At 41.1% G+C, this 17,311-nt stretch overlaps 1 protein-coding gene and 1 long non-coding RNA gene across 7 annotated transcripts in view; one reads left to right on the forward strand and one right to left on the reverse strand.

The window, feature by feature from the left end:
- The window catches only part of slc12a5a (solute carrier family 12 member 5a), a 173,987-nt gene that overhangs the window by 122,942 nt on the left and 33,734 nt on the right, over positions 1 to 17,311 (forward strand). For all 6 annotated transcript variants that reach the window (XR_010324927.1, XM_064305287.1, XM_064305282.1 and 3 more), the window contains one exon: positions 13,348 to 13,494. Coding sequence is in view for 5 of the 6 variants with exons in the window: in XM_064305287.1 (XP_064161357.1) it covers positions 13,348 to 13,494 (147 nt within the window). In the remaining variant the exon portion in view is untranslated. The remainder of the gene's footprint in view (positions 1 to 13,347; positions 13,495 to 17,311) is intronic.
- Positions 5,726 to 10,354, reverse strand: LOC135238444 (uncharacterized). Its single transcript, XR_010325119.1, has 3 exons — positions 10,092 to 10,354; positions 9,052 to 9,167; positions 5,726 to 6,170 (listed from the first exon to the last, which is right to left on the reverse strand). It is a non-coding gene; the product is annotated as an uncharacterized LOC135238444 (long non-coding RNA).

Consider the following 17,311-nt stretch of genomic DNA (forward strand, 5'->3'; position numbering starts at 1 on the left):
TGCTGGTAAAAAGATAGAAATGCCGCATCCCAAAAATTTGCGTTTTTTGGGTTAATGCATATGCATTTTATGCGTTCTGATGTTCAAAGGCAAAAATATGGGAGGAGAGACTGGAAATCTATGCATTCTGTATACCCTAACTGCTACAGCTGATTTATCATGGCTGGTAGCTGTTGTGGCAAAGGCAATTGCGTCTGTTTTCTAACGTCTCTGAAAAGTGGGTAAGGGAGAGTTTTTAAAAAATTATTTATTCAGAAAATATTGAACTTTTTACTCTTTTACTTTAACTTTTTAAAATGTTACTTAAAACGGCTTTGGCATGCCAGCTTTGTAGTCAATAGCTGTTTCAATTACACTAAACTTCATTGTGTTGGATACAACTAAAACCAAGATATACACAGATATGATGCACAAGCATCTTCGTAACTTACTTTGAAGTGCGTTGTGGTAACGTCCAAATAGATGAGGAAAGCTGCTTTGTTTGTTTGTTTGTTAACATCCAGGTAAGCATTTACAAAGCAAACAGCTGATCATACAGACCAATCTGGTGTGTGCTGCCAGTGACCAGGTGGCTTTTTTTTCCCATGAATTACTTGGAGCATCCAGACGATGAGGCGATGACGATGATGTCAACAGAGCAAACAAATTAGTTGAACACATTTAACATTAAGCACTGAACTTGAAAAGTCAAATATGTTGATGAGTGAAATTAATTTCTGTAATAAATATTAAACGCCATTTAAAATGCCTAAGGTCTCCCCAAAAGGACACAACATGTTTTCAACACCATCTAGTGTCCCTAATTTCCAAATCTGAAGCCCCCTCCATGACCTCCCTGGGTAACGACTTATTTTCTCTTTAGACAGCATTCTGTAAACATATAACAGCAAAAAACACATTGTTATAGCAACTCGGATGCAGCAAATCTGTAACAGCTGTTATATTTATACAGATGAGGGCACTTCAAAACCCATACTAACTTTTCAAGGACAGATAACTTTTTAAAAATGATGCATTATTTGATTTATTGCAAATAAAAATAATGCCTTGCATCCAAAAATTACTTCCAAAACTATTTTCTACTTGGGTTGCTCAAAAACAGTTTTTTGGAAATATTTCCAGCAAAGGTTATAACATTGCTCCATTCCTTTGGGAGGTGATAGGGGTCTAAATTGCACATGTACCTGAAATGGCAATGGTAGCCACATTGCGCAGTAAGTTATTCACTGTGTTACTTTTATCAAGCGTTACTTTTTTTGGCGACTCTCCCCTACTTTTGCAAAAGGAGAGAATCTTAAAATCTTTTTAAAGCACATGACTCCTTCATCTTTAGGAACAGAGAAGTTGAGAGACGGTGACACTGAAGACTTCTGGCTATTGTGTACGGAATTAAACAACTTGAAGTATTAAAACTGTTACCAATGAAACGTGTTAAGCTGACAGTGCCTATCCATTGCATCCATGGATCCTGATACCTGTTCAAAACCTGACTTCAGTTTTTCTGCCATTCTTAAATACCAGCAGTGCATTTAAATGAACTCACTGCAGCTGTGCTCATGCACATAACCAGTCATAGTAAACACCCTGCTAAATTGAAAACATGCAGCGATGCAGAATTTTATGGCACTGACTGTAATTTGCGGCATGCTTAGTGAAAATGGCCCAAAGACATTTTTTTTTTCTTGATTTGGCTCTGTACTCCACAGCGATGCTCTGGCAATCTCAGTCTTTACACACTTTAGCCAAATTTGTGCTCCTTTTACCTGTATGTTCTATTCTCAAATGTGTTCAGGATGTTTCTGGGCATGGCCCTCTTTTCTGTGTGGGGATGGGTGGGGGGAAGGGGGGGGGGGGGGGTACATGTGGCTACAGAGCCTGTGGCTTGGGAGCAGATTCCAAGGAAGTGTTTGTTGCTAGTCAGCAGCTGCACCGGCAGATGCTAAGAAGCCTAAATACAGCGAAGCAAAAAAGATAAGCCAACGGGGCTCGTTCAAAAACTGGAGTCAACCTTGGAATTACTTTTCTTCGGTGGCGTCAGCTGAAGTTTCCTTAGGGGATGAAAAGTGACAGGGAGTTGGCATGTTTGCTGTTAGACCTGTAAGTAACATTACATTTAGCTAGTTAGTCGACCTTACGCAGCTAGATGACGGGGTCGTATCAAATTCTGTTCTTCCATAAAGATGCCGCTAAATAGCAAATGAGGAAAAACACAAAGCTGCACAGGGCTGAAATGTGGCTAGAACATAAAGACTTGACAAATAAATACTTCTGCTGACTGAATTTCTGCTAGCTCTTTTTAGCTGTGTTTTGACAAGTAGTGAAAATTTTTATGGTTGACCGTAAACATGTCACGTAGCGATCATTTGTAACTGAACCAGCGTTATGAAACGGTGCCCCTTGTGTATGCCTTCCCAGCTTAGGTGAGGTGAGCGTAGCTTATTGGGAAGCAGAGGTCAGGTGGCAGGCCTGGTCTCGCTGCACTGGTTCGCCCTGTAAAGGGAAGACTACACCTGAGCCACACTGCCTGCCTGTTGCAGGGTCCCCCTGGGGGGCTGGGGGTACATCTGTCTCAGCTTGGTATGCCTGGGGCCACTGCAGGCACTCGCCTGCATCCCCTGGGACCTGTGCTCACTTCACAGCCAACCGCTTCAGTGCCTAACCATCTCAAATACATGGAGACTAATTCAATTCTACCCTTTATAAAACTACAGAGACTAATTCAGTTCAGCCCTTCATAAAACGATTCTTGACTGATTCAGCTCTACCCTTCATAAAACCAGGGAGACTGATTCAATTTTACCCTTCATAAGACCAGTGAGACTGATTCAGTTCTACCCGGCGTAAAACCTTGGAGACTGATTCATTTCTACCACTTAAAGAAATAGAAAATACTTCATTATTTATTTGCGTTTTGGAAAATATAATGATAAATATACTTCACAACAGGGTAATATACTACAATATCTGAAAGCAGCAATATCTTGATAATATACACTATATGACCAAAAGTGCCTGGACACCCCTTGGTCTGGGGCTGTCTTCCATGGTTTGGGTTAGGCCCCTTAGTTCCAGTGAAGGCAAATCTTAATACCACAGCATACAAACCAAATTCTATATGATTCTGTGGTTCGGTGCTTTGCGGAAGGCCCTTTCCTGTTTCAGCATGACAATGCCCCCGGCACACAGCGAGGTCCATATAGAAATGGGTTTGTTGAAAATGGTGTGGAAGAACTTGACTGGCCTGTACAGAACCCTGACCTCAACCCCATCGAAGACCTTTGGAATAAATTGAAAAGCCAACTGCGAGCCAGTCCTAATCGCCTAATCAGTGCCCAACCACACTAATGCTCTTCTGGCTGAATGGAAGCAAATCGCTGCAGCAATGCTCAGACATCTAGTATAAAGCCTTCCCAGAAGAGTGGAGGTTGTTATAACAGTGAAGGGTAGACCAGCTCCATATTAATTCCCATAATTTTGGATGAGATGTTGTATGTCAGGTGTCCACATACTTTTGGCCATGTACTGTATTTTATTTCAACATTCACACAAACACAGAGATTGATTCATTCACTGCCATTCACACAAACACCAGAAGTTCCTACTCTTCCCCCAAACAGATGTCATTTATTTTAAATTATATATGAATGTGCTTCCTGTTTTCAAAATGGTCTAAAGATAGATAGTCATTCTGCAGCCTGGCTGTTTTATCTAGTTGTGACTGAAATGCAACTTTGCCCAAATTGTTCACTTCAAAATCTATTTTCTGCCTTAAGTGCTGCCATTTAACGCACATCTAAGTGCACGCTGAGTTTTCGTTGGCAAACGTTTCCTCTCTATTACCAGCGCAACATTGCACGGAAAGCACAGTTTTTGAATCACAGTTTTCAATTTTGTCACAATACTGTTTCAACATGAAGAGCCATTTTGAGTTTGATGCTGAATACAAATGAGGCCTTCAATCAGAGGCCTTCAATGAGGCTGAATACAAATGAACGTTCAATCTCTCGACTACCTAGGGGAAAAAGGCAGATTATTTCATTCATTATTTTGTGATATTTGTTCAGCCACCCAGCAACAAATTTCAATCCTGAAGTTGAGCACACATTAAACTCTTATTTCCATAAGTTTACCATTTGGAAACATGCTGCATCTCCGTCCCACAGTTGTTACGGTCTCCTCGACGACTCCCAGGTGACGGTTTATGAAATCCAATCCCGAATGCACTTTGCACTGTGATTGTTCAGCATTTCAAGCAAATGAGTCAAATCAGCCTATTCCATTTCGACCCTAATTTAACATGGGAGTTAGGCTTTGTATGAACAGCGTAGGGACCAAACCTGGGCCAAATACTGCGGGGAGCTGAAACCATTTGTAGGCACAAGGTGGTAAAATTCCCTTGCATTAAAGAGAGAACGCGAAATGGGAAGAGATAATGGAAAGGAGCTTCAGAGTTCCTTATTGGTTGGAGCTTGGTAATTTTTTTAATCAGGGAGGCTATTAGTCCAAGACCATTAGAGAGAGCAAGAGCTGCAATAGCCCAATAAAAATGTAGTGAACCAGTATCCTTGCTAAAAACTAAAAAGCAAATGCAGTTTGTAAAAGTCCAATTAAAATTTATTTCCCGTTTGAGCATGCACGAAAATAAAAGGGCAACAGTCAATTTGAGATCAATTGTTCCCCATCTTTCCTTTATGACCCTGCAGTGATTCTAACGCACTTAAGATTAAGTGTAACTGAGAAAAAAATAAAAGCAATGTTCACATTTGATAATAAAAATTTCAAGCGCAAAATGTTGGTTCCTCTGATTCAAAATTTTGGTAGTTGTATGCGCCCACAAACCAGAAGCTGGCTAGAGTTTGTTTTGAGGAACAGTCAAGCATTAGTTTTGGGTCAGGGGGGAGAATACCAGAGGTGCTGGACAGTTTAATTTGGAGATGTAGCAGGTCACATTTAGACCCCGAGCCTAAACTGGCTGGTGCTGCAGTATGGCCTGTCAGTGTTTGTGAGGAGTTTACCAGCCATAGATTATGCATTCTCTTCCTTCTTATCCTTTGCATCCATTGGTGATTGCAGGCCCTGTTTTAAGATTGCTGCATCTGTGTTGTTGTGACATAAGGGGGTAATCTAACGGTCATTCCTAATTTATCAATGACCACCTTTCCCTTTTCCTGGGTTTTCCAGTAGCCGCTGGCCTAGCCTTCAAATGTTTGTATTTCTGCATACCATATTTCAGCCTTTTGGATGTCTGCGAGGTTGCTTTTGACTCTTTCACCAGGATTCAATCAACATTTGAAACTGGCTCACAAATATCTGAATAAGTTTCAAAAAATTTGGGGAGTATTTTTGGTAATTGGGAAGACATATTTCTAATTGAGTCAGATTTTGAGAAAAATTCTGATCGGATCACTGCCAAAGCCAGAGTGATGGGAGTGAAGCCTAGACATAATGACAAGTTTACAAGAAACAACTACTCAGGTAGGAAGTACTCCATGTAGTACTGCACTTTACCTAGCAAAGCTCCAAAATGCTTCTCTGTCTTCAATCATCATTTGAAAATGTAAGAAAATATATCGCATAAATAAATCCCAGTTCTCTTCTCTGAATAGGGTCTAATAAATGAGAATCTTCTCAGAATGGAAAAGTCGAAGTATATCTTCACTAACCATTGATGAAAAGCTGTGAAGTGCAGTTTGTCAAAACAGATTTCCAAAATGAGTGTTTTAAATAAAGGTTTTAAGGCATACTGACACTTACAGTAATTCGCGAGGCCAGGTTCAGACAGATTATAAGATTATGGCTGTACACAGCTGTGGGTGTCTCATTTGTGGTATTCAATGGTTTAATCCAGAACATTTTGTTAGCACTTTATTTTAATGAGGTGGCGTAAACTGCTAGGACAGACACATCATCACACGCCTGGGTTGGTTTGTTTGGTGGGAACTGAGGCCACTTTTATTCCCAGACAAGGGCAGTTGTGCATCTCAATTTGGTGACACTAGATACTGGTCAGAAAGCGGCTTGAGAGACTTCTGGGATACATCGTCCATCGCTCAGTGGAGCTCACAGAATGAGGGCACATCAGCAAGCTTTGAGAGGAAGACAGTGATGAAGAACTACGAAGACTCTGATCTTTTCGTGTCAAGGCTGCAGGGAGCAATTTGGGCACCAAGCTGTTTTTGAAAAACAAAAAGAGAGAGATTATTATGGGAAAGCTTGGACTTCGAGACTCTCCTCTGAAAGGCCGTCCTCCTGTGCCTTATCTGATAGGTGGCTGTGCACGATACAGGAATGAGAGAAGCAGGCCACAGTTGTGGCAGGAGTTACCATTACCCCTCACACTCAGTTAAATCCTGTGTCTGCAGTGACAGCATTTCTCCATTAGGCACCAAATTGCCAATATGAATGGTTTCTAAAGTCAGACACGGAGTGTACTGTACAGTATCCCTGATGGAGCAGTCAATCAGGGGGTCCCTGGACTAATGGAAATGCTGTGTTTTAAAGCGCACATATGTAAGAGAATAACATAGTAAGGGTATTATTAGATCTGGTCCAATCGTGTTATTATATTTGGTGGAAGCTTGTATTTATTATATATTCCCACAGGACTCCCCCTTACCCAACACCACTTTCCCAGCCATAAGAAGTAAATTAATATAGAGTACAGCTACACTCAGAGATCATGCTAATTCCCCTAAATAGTCTCTGCTGCGTTCACAGCAGTTTACATTTACTGTACATACTGTTGCATTGTATCCTAGACAACACTGGCATTTACTCGGGGCTGCTGATCGATGTGTTACTATGGAAGGACTGAAAAAAGCAGTTTCAATTCATTTATACATATTATACATAAATGACAAGCGGATCCTGTATGAAACAGAACTCGAAATGACAGCACCAAGTAATAAGTCAGGGTTAGAGCTGGTGTCTCTCATATGTAAAAAAAAAAAAAACCTTGTAATGTGTCAATCACACAATATTACTACAGGTATTATTATTATGAAGGTCATCTATGAGCCCCTTCTGGATAGCTACCTATCTCACAATTACCATTGCTATTTGGATAGATGGAGATTATGTGTGAGCAATCCGCCGTCACGACAGATTATAATGTTTGAGGAGTGATGGTGGAGAACAGCAGGAACCAAAAGTGGTTACCAGATTAAGCCTGAGGCCAGAACCTGTTTCTGACAACACGACAGGCGTCTGAAAGGAATCTCTTAACACCGCTGCTGATGCTCCAGGTGTAAAAACCCATGGCGGACAAAGAAAGACCTGCTGGGCCAACGTTGAGCTGACAAACACCCAATACCCAGGTGCTGAAGGACACAGGTTCGAGAGCTGATTAATATATATATATATATTAATCTAATTGATGCCTCGAGAACCACACAAGTCATTATCATACTGTCCTCCAGCTGTGCTCCACTCTCAGAATTCTCTTGGTTTGTCTTCTTGAGATATTGGGAAGAAATGTTTCTAAATACCACTTTCAAAAGATTCTATATACTTATTCCAGAAGGTTCTGTATACCTCTTGTTTTCACACACATTGATTGGTGATTTAGTTTTGTTACTGCTAAATTCCAAAGTGTTTTGTGAAGAGAAACCTAGAACTAAGGAAAATTTTATTCAGTGTAGGTAGATAGGTAGGCAGGTAGGTAGATACAATTGAATTTAAATTATGGATAATCCATTTTCACAAAACCACCTGCATTAAAAAGATTAAAATAAGCTTTTTATGCCATAAAGTAACTGATAGTATTTCAGACAGCTCCATACCTTATTTGTTGTTTTTTAAATGATGGTTTATCATTCATTGATAATAATTCTCTTTGTCTGTTAACCGTAGCTGGTAGTTGTCTCTCAACTATGTTTTGTCACATCAATAAGTAAACATATGTTGTTGAGAATAACCTTCACATTCAATTTTCCAGCGTTCTATAATTCTCTGTATGCACATTTTGCTTTGAAGTAATATCTCCATAGGCTGCACAGTAGAGCACCTTTGTTGTCTATTACATAACGTGTATTAAACACACCTGCTTCCGCTACTTTCCGCCAATACCATTCCTGGCCATTAAGCAGCAATTCATCTTTTTGGTTAATTAAATTAAAAGTCTTTTTTTTTTTTTAACCTGGCATCCGGTGCCACTGGCAAGCTCAGTCCTGTTTATGCTCACTTCCTCTCTCGCTCTCCTCTCTCTCTCTCTCTCTCTGCTGTGCTGATTGTGGGCCATTGTCATGGTATAGCGAAGCCAGGGTAAATTGCATTTATTCCCTTCCATTAAGTCTCCCCGGGCCCACGCACACACCGCTGAGTGATTTCCAAAGCCTCTCCCAGTGACTCTGTGGCTCCTTAGAGATCCCCGGTGCGGCGAGAATGCAATTCAAGGATATTGTCCAGATTAAAAGCCGTGATAATTACACCCTGGCAAATTGAAAATGGGGGTGTGGCATTGGGGGGGGTGGGGCTGATGAAATTCCGCGTGAATGCTCGGACAGCGGGGAATGGTGGGGTTGCGATTTGGGGAACGCGTTTCCATGGCAACGGTTCGTCAGTAAAGTGTAAAAAAAAAAAAGGTAGATGAGTTATTCAATTGTCTGTTTCTTTGTTTTTTTTTGTTTTTTGCATTTTCAGTACCACTTCTCCCTGACCGTTTCACCCCATCCTCTTCCCGGGTTTTTATCAGCCTTCAAAGGCAGAAAAATTGACGGCGATCCAATCCGACCGCAATAAGACCAGCCGAGCGTGCGGCCCGTAATCGCTGAGCTCTGCTCACTCATGCCAGACGATAGATCGCCGCAGCATATCATCGTCCGCACCAAGGCATTACCCCCTCACGACCGTGGCCTGGGAGTGACCACGGTTTCCATCTCACGGGAGGGCGGTTGTGGACGTCCTTCGAACGCGCGCTCTCTCAGAACACAGGCCTGAGAGCGTCGGCCAGGAGAATCCATCACGCTGGCAAACGGCACGTCGCCCACTGAGCACCAGTAATTACCGGAGAATGAAGCCAAGTCTGGCCTTGAAAGGGCGCCATTACCCGACCTTCCTGTGAAAGTGCAGGGTTTCCTTCCAGTCTGTCAGCCTGAGATCCACTGCTCTGGTCCATTGGGGTCAGGCTAGAGGGAAACTCCAACCAGCTTGTCTTTGTCACGTCCCATCTGTAGAAGCAACACACTACAGTCCCAAACCAGCCCTCTGTAATAGTTGCTGATATATCCAGTTTTATTTTCAAATTTTTCAGAGCATGAGTTTGAAGCTATCTTCACTAGGCTTCCACTGCCACCATGCAATACACACGTTCTAACAAGACTCAGATGTCTTGGGGACGTTTGTGCACGTACAAATGAGGCAGAAGCTTTTGATTTCTGTCAGGGCTTCAGTACATTATTAGGAGGCTCAGAACTTGAGAGGTTTTGAAAGCCATTTGTCAATCCTGATGAAACCATTGATTCAATTCTGGAAGCAGTGTCCTCTCTGCAGCAGAATCATACTGTGTCTTATCCAGGAATGATATAATAGGATGATATAATAGGGTTAAGATGGCCGAAGTGGCATCTTGCTTGTAGAAAAACCAGGGAAGATTTCCTCCATTCACATTCATGAATATTAAATCATAATTGGTCCTTAATGTCAGAATCTTTGATGTTGTCATCATGTCCTTGTAAAACCATGTTTATGCCAAACAAATATAGCACTGACTCAAAAGTAATTTACTACCCCACTTTCCACCCCAATCCTCCAATACCCCCACTTTACCAACCCCCAAAACAGCCCCACTGAGCACTACCTTCAGAAAATATTAATTTTACTAATTCACAGAGATTAGGGATAAAGAAACACAAGGAGTAAAACAAAAACTAAATAGGGGAGAAAATACATCAATAAAAACTAGTAGCCTTTATATTGAGTGATCTTGAGTGTACCCATATAAAACACCAATCTCAGAAAGTAAAAGTGTATTGGCTTCCAATTGCCAAGAATTTCCATTCAATAGATGCCCAGCAGAGATTCCAACACGCTTTCCACACCAAACAGTGAACAGAACAGAACGAGAGTGGGTGGTAATGGGTTGTATTATTTACCGTGTTTAAAATGTTGATTGTGGCAGGTTGGTTCCAACAGTCCAGTCTGACGATATCAGCGATGATGATCCAATAATATTTACAGGTAACAAAAGAAACTTGAAACAAATGAAGTGGTTGAAAAACTGTGTGCTGGCATCTTCCTGTGCTACCTAACTAACAAACAAGCCACCTGCGACGCCATCTTAATTACCCATAGGTCCGTAGGTGAGTCAAGGTTTCAAAATAAGAGCACTTATACAACAACAAAAAAAGAATCTATTTCTCACCTAACCATGTACATGAACTAAGGCATAAACCAAAAATATATGGGCTCAGTTATAAAATATTAATACAAACAAAAATGGCTCCTACAAAAAGCTTTCAGCTTAACTGGAAAAAAAAGAGAACATGTGGTATGCATTCATATTGACCCTCTAAATTTATTTTTTATTTTTACAACAGTCATTAGTCGATATCGTCGGGATGCCCAGAGACTCTGATTTTGCTGGTAGGTTCAAGAAGGTGGGGTTTTGATAACTGATTCATCTGAAAGTATCTAAATAAACTGGAAAATGGTAAGATTCATTTTAATAGAAATCGGAGGCAGAAAGTTATTTTTTGTGGTCCAAAAAAGATGTGAGTGATATTGATCCCCAGATACTTAACACCAAATTTGGACATATGAAGGGCAGGTCTCCTTCCTCTATCTGTCTGAAACACCAGGCCTAATAGTCAGCACTATTAAAAAAAACTCCAGTGGAGAGAAAACCCTCAAATGGTGGCGAGAAGAAACTCCCCAATGGGGAGAAATCTTTAAAGGAACCCGGCTATAGAGGGGGAGCCCATCCTCCACTGGCTGGCCTGGTGTAAAGTAGTGGTCGAATGGAATGAGGCAGAAATGCTATAAGGCTATAAATAAAATGTGTTAAGCAGGTTACAGTTGAGGCGATAGCTAACAGGACTAATAGAGGACCAAATTGTGTAGTTCAGAATAGTGCAGTTTAGAGGAAGCTGGGTGATAGACCTGGAGCGAAGATTGGCCAATATTGAGTGAGATAGGGCAACACAAGCTACATTCCAATGCATCCTTACCCAGCTTCCAGACCACTACAGTGGATGCCTCTATGATGATGAAGACCCCCTCACTCCCAGTTACTGTACAGTTATTGAACAACCCAGGTAGCAGTACAGTTATATATTATGTATGTTATGTATAGCACTGCACACCCCCTGCGCTAGCATCTGATCTGCAGAAATTATAACAAGAATAAAAATGTAATAAGGTTATTTTTGGCGTTCATTAGAAAAGGGAATGTGACAGATCTTTTCTCCCACAGAAGAAAGCACCAGAAATCATTTATAATACATGAGTGAAATGTATGTAGAAATGAAGGACATCGCTTGCCTGAGGGTAGCATGCTCATCTACACATATTGGTATTGTCAAAGCTATGTGAAGCTGCATATAGTGTCAGCCATAAATGCTCGCCACTTTCAATGTGTTCTATTGGTTCATGTGTAAGGGATAATCCTCAACGAGGTGGTCAACTCTCAAGAAATAATCCAGAGGGGGTTTTGCCTCCACGAAGGTCAGTATCTCCCGATAGCTGACTGCTTCGGAGGGGATTATCCCACTTATTACACGGCTAATTACCTCATACAATGGTTACCGACAACCATGTATATTTGTGTCACACTCCAAGTGTGACACAAAGACAGGGAGATGCAACAGTGCCGGGCAACACCGTTGTCTGTCGCATGGAGAGAGAGAAAGCGCACCCACACAAAGACGAAATAAAATAAACGGATCACTTCACCCTTACCCCGCACAGGTTCTGGGCAAAAACAATAAACTAAAACAACAAGCTAAAATAACAAAGACAAAAGAAAGTAAAACAGAGCAGCAACTTTTCAGTTCCCTGCCCTGTAGCTGACCCCGCCTTCCCGGCCAGGTCCCAGCTCCTCCAGCATCCCAGCTGAGGATTGCTTTTTCTTGACTTCAGTGCTCAAACAAATGTGTTAAATGAAAACCATAACTGCGCTCTCTGTGTTAGCTCCCAGTCTCAGCCCCGGACTGTGGAGAGCAGCACACCTTTAAGCACCTGGGCTGATTAGCTAACGCAGCCCAGGTGCGTGTGCTCTCTCCACCAGCCAGCGCAGCCGAGACCAATTTGTTACCATTACCTTTGTTGATTTTTATCTACTTAATCAGCTGAAATTTAAATATTCTTCCGTGGCCCTTTGACCATATTGTTTTAGCGTTGTCAATAAAAACTCTGGTTGATAGTTCTATTTGGACCATTGTGAAGCAAAAACCTCTGGTCGTTAATTCTGTGATTTTATGAAAACAATTGTTCTAACAGGAAAAAAAATTGTTCCTTCTCATTCTACAATTTGCACCAATTTGGGTTATTTTTGTGACATTATTTTAGAAATTTTATTATTTAAGAAAATTTCCATTACTCAATCAAATTTATCTGTCTTTTAACTAGTTTGGTCTCGCATTGTGCCTTTCTTGTCCCTCTCAATCGGGTTAGAATGCAAACTAACATTAACAGTAACAGTACACTCTGTGTGTTCTGTTGGTTCATATGGGGTCAGTTATAAATGCTCAGTACTCTGTGTGTTCTGTTGGTTCATATGGGGTCAGTTATAAATGCTCAGTACTCTGTGTGTTCTGTTGGTTCATATGGGGTCAGTTATAAATGCTCAGTACTCTGTGTGTTCTGTTGGTTCATATGGGGTCAGTTATAAATGCTCAGTACTCTGTGTGTTCTGTTGGTTCATATGGGGTCAGTTATAAATGTTCAGTACTCTGTGTGTTCTGTTGGTTCATATGGGGTCAGTTATAAATGCTCAGTACTCTGTGTGTTCTGTTGGTTCTATGGGGTCGGTTATAATGCTCAGTACTCTGTGTGTTCTGTTGGCTCATATGGGGTAGGTTATAAATGCTCAGTACTCTGTGTGTTCTGTTGGTTCATATGGGGTCAGTTATAAATGCTCAGTACTCTGTGTGTTCTGTTGGTTCATATGGGGTCAGTTATAAATGCTCAGTACTCTGTGTGTTCTGTTGGTTCATATGGGGTAGGTTATAAATGCTCAGTACTCTGTGTGTTCTGTTGGTTCATATGGGGTCAGTTATAAATGCTCAGTACTCTGTGTGTTCTGTTGGTTCATATGGGGTCAGCCATTAATGCTCAGTACTTTGTGTGTTCTGTTGGTTCGTATGGAGTCAGCCATTAATGCTCAGTACTCTGTGTGTTCTCTTTCCCCAGGCTCCGCGGATGGGCACACTGATGGGAGTGTACCTCCCTTGCCTGCAGAACATCTTTGGGGTGATCCTCTTCTTGCGGATGACCTGGGTGGTGGGCGTCGGTGGAGTGCTGGGGTCCTTCATCATTGTCTTCATATGCTGCTCCACCGTGAGTAACTGCCACATGACCTCTCCCAACTGCCACACAATGTCTTCACCTCATTCCTGTTGTGTTCCTGCAATATTCACACCTTGCTCCTGCAATGTTCCCGCTGTGTTCCCATAACATTCCCGACACATTTCTGTAATGTCAGGCAGCAGCATTAATGTTTCTTATGCTGCTGTGCTGGGGGGTGGGGTGGGGTGGGGGGTGTTATCACAGGCTCCTGCTGTCCCCCAGTGGTGTATCCAGCCAAGGCACCTATTGTTAGTGCCTCTTGTAAACAACATCAATCACATGAAAAAAACATCTAAATCTGTCCCACTTTCTATGAATGACATTCATAACTAAGCAGCACATAGCACCTCCATAAGCACTACATAAACATTAATAAATGTAACCACTGATGTTGATTTTCCCATTTTATAGACATCCCCCAAGCCTACTTTCATGCCAAACATCAAGAGTTTTTCTTGCCATGTTAACAACTCAAATCTCACTTTGGTATCTTCACAGTGTGTGGCTGTCCTTGGCAGCTAGCACAGTGTCTGGCACCAGTGACGTGATACACATCCTGCTATTTCCCTGTCTGTCACAGCGTCACACTAATATGTTTATCCTGTCTGGATATCTATTTTCACCCAGAAAATAAAACTGAGCCCGTCAGTGTTGCTTTGGTCATTTGAGTTTGCTCTGCGAAACCGTGAAAAGGTATGAAAGCTGTCACCACTTTTGAAAACGTGGAACTGGCACTGCAAACTTCACAATAATCAATTTTTGAGAAAGCATTCAGATGATGAGTTTAGCAGTGATGGCTTGTGGTGTTTGAATCGAATCGAAACAACTGAGAATTCTTATTGGTCAGGATGTCGGGAATTGCGAGCTGTCAAAAGAGCCACTGTTTGCACAAATCCATTGAATGTTTTTACAGAATTTACAGAAAAAAGGTGCATGTAATATTTTATTTATTTAATTCCTTGATGAGGTCATTTCTCTTTTTAAATTCTTTATTTTTCCAAGGAGTTTGCACAATATGTAAAGCAAAGGCATTCATATATATGCACATTATGTATGAAATGACACTTTTTAGGCCAGTCATCCTTGTATATTATATTTGAAGAAAAACACATTTTTCAACATTCAAAAATGCCAAGTTACTCCCACATGCAAAGCACTGTTTAGTCATTAATTCAACTCTGCAAAGTTTAGGCCTGCCAATTTAAAGTATTGATATCAAAATTACTTACAAGAAACAATATTGGCTATCTTAGCTCACACAAATTAAACAAGCTGTATTCCAAATCAATGCTATCCAATGTTTCCTAAATTACTTCAAGTAACTTGGCCCTGCGTGTACAAGCATACTGCACATTAATGTAGCATGAAAGAAATAAACATGCTTTCTCAAGCATATTAACTGATTATAAGGTGCTGAATGCCACAAACTATAAAAGTAGGAGAGAAAATTGGCCTCAATATTTCACATTTTTATCTGTATTTACGTATTTATAGCAGCATAGGGTGGACCATGTGACCATATTAATGCCCATAATTTTGGATGAGATATTGGATGTCAAGTGTCCACATACTTTTGTCAATGTAGTATAGTTTCCAGAACAGGCACAGTGGTGAATTTGACCTTTCTGACATCAAGAAAATCGATATACATACCATGAAGAAGTCATTATCTTGCTCCAGTTTCTATACAACCAGTAACGTCACCTACCCGTCCGAATCACAATGCAGATTTCAGTGCTTAATGTCAGAGCTGTCTGTACTAACAGTATACACTCGGTCTGTTGTCGCATTGTCTAGCAAGGAAGCTAACGTTAAACTCAGTCAAAATGCCGAAATCGGGACTGTGGAAGTGTCGAAGTGTCGGTGTATTTTATTTGGATTTCAGAAATATAAATGAGATTCTTGCAAAGATTATACAGATGCAAAAGCAATAGTTACATTTTTTAAGGCAATTTTAGTTAGTTAGCAAACCAGTGTAATGACATTTGATTGAGTCTAAGAAAGGAGTTGAACCTGGGCCTGTCACTCGTACCATAGGCAAACGCGCTACCCAGTCAGCTAATAGTTAAGTGGACACCTGGGCTGCTTCTTCTTTCTTTTTTTTAATGTGTGCACTTCTATATATGTTCATCTTGTATGTATATCCAATGTTTTTATTGGCTCATGTACCTATATGTCCAATGGGAAGATGTATTCTTTGTGGGCCTGGAGCATTTATGATCATGTCATTCTTCGAAAAAAGAAGAAGGAAAAAACACAATTATTGCGTGAACTTGTCGCGTTGTTTGTGAATTTTGTCTGTTGAAATGAGGTTAGAAGGGACAAAAATTAATGTTATAAGGGCTGAGATTCTGTGGTCATTCTGTTTGTTTCTGTAAGGAACCCAGAAAAGTGCCAAACTCTCAGTATCCACGATATTTCGAACCCCCATGATTCCTTGCACGAATATGGGAAAAACTTCCGGTATAACGTTACCATACCATATTAAAACCAGCTGTCACGCTATCAGTGAATAAAAAAAAGGTGACATCGTCATCCCCCACCCCTCCGGTATATCGGATTGGGAGGATGACATGAATAAGTGGCCGTCATTGACATACGGATGTATTTTTCAATGCTTCGTGGAAAGTATCTCTGCTGATGGCGAAGCTATGAACAGCTTCAAGGGGTCAGAGGCGTATCAGTATGGCAGGCATATTTTACTGACATGATGTAACATTAGCTAAGTTATCGATAGCTACGACTGGCATATTTTACTGACATGATATCATGTTAGCTATATATGTAACTATATATATGCTAGCTAGCTAGCTAACGTTAGCTAAGTTTATCAATATTGACTGCTGTAACATTTAAGTTACCTGTTGCTGTGTCAACAACAACGCTCCTCTTCAGCAGTCTCCTCTTCTTGGGAGGTTCGTACTCATGTCCGAGCCATAGTGTAGGTTAGCGGTTTAGGGCCGTTGGCATCTTATCCACAAAGTGGAAGGAACAAACATACAGAGTTTTGGGTTGGCGACTTCAACTTCAGACGACTCAGCCATATTCTCCTCTCCTCTTCACCACACGGCAGCTTGTGAAGCGAGTACCATGGAGGACAGGGGCATTCTGCCTTTTTGGTTGGATGGTGCTCATAACACATTTGATTTAGCCAATTGTTTAACCTTGTCCTATTATTGTGGCAGCCTTTCACTGCACAAGTTGTGCCTGAACACCTGTTTCTGGGCATTGTTGTCACAGGGTTAACCTTACCTCAAGCTAGTAGCTAGTAATCTAGTATTTACACAGTTGATTGTTAGGACTGGTAACTAGGTGATAACTGGAAGTTCCGCCCACATTTTCACTACTATGGCCGCACACACTGATTCATTAAGAAATATTGTGGATAGGTACGGGGCATGCCGCCCTGCCAAGGCATAACTTGGCACCCCACACATTCATCCAAAATCCCCTTTATCCCCACCTACACAAATATCTACAGCATACACTTACACTTGCACATATAAAAACCTCTCCTCATTCTCTCTCTTTTACCTTTTCATGTGAACCATATGTTCCATACATTTAAGTCTGGAACTCCCTTTTTCGCTGTAATTGTATATGTACACTCAAGACAAGGGAGGTGTTGACATCAATATTTTTAAACAAGGACATCAAGAAAGACTGTAGAGAGGAAGTCACATGCACCCTTAGTCTATCTGTATCTCAACTGAATCTGACCTTAAAAGCCTTACCTGCTTAGTCCATTTTGACCACTTAATATATTTATTCCATCGTAATCTGAGTGGGAATGTTAATTTTTCAATTA

This window comes from Anguilla rostrata, chromosome 13 (genome assembly GCF_018555375.3).
Source record: "Anguilla rostrata isolate EN2019 chromosome 13, ASM1855537v3, whole genome shotgun sequence".
NCBI classification, from domain to species: Eukaryota; Metazoa; Chordata; class Actinopteri; order Anguilliformes; family Anguillidae; genus Anguilla; species Anguilla rostrata.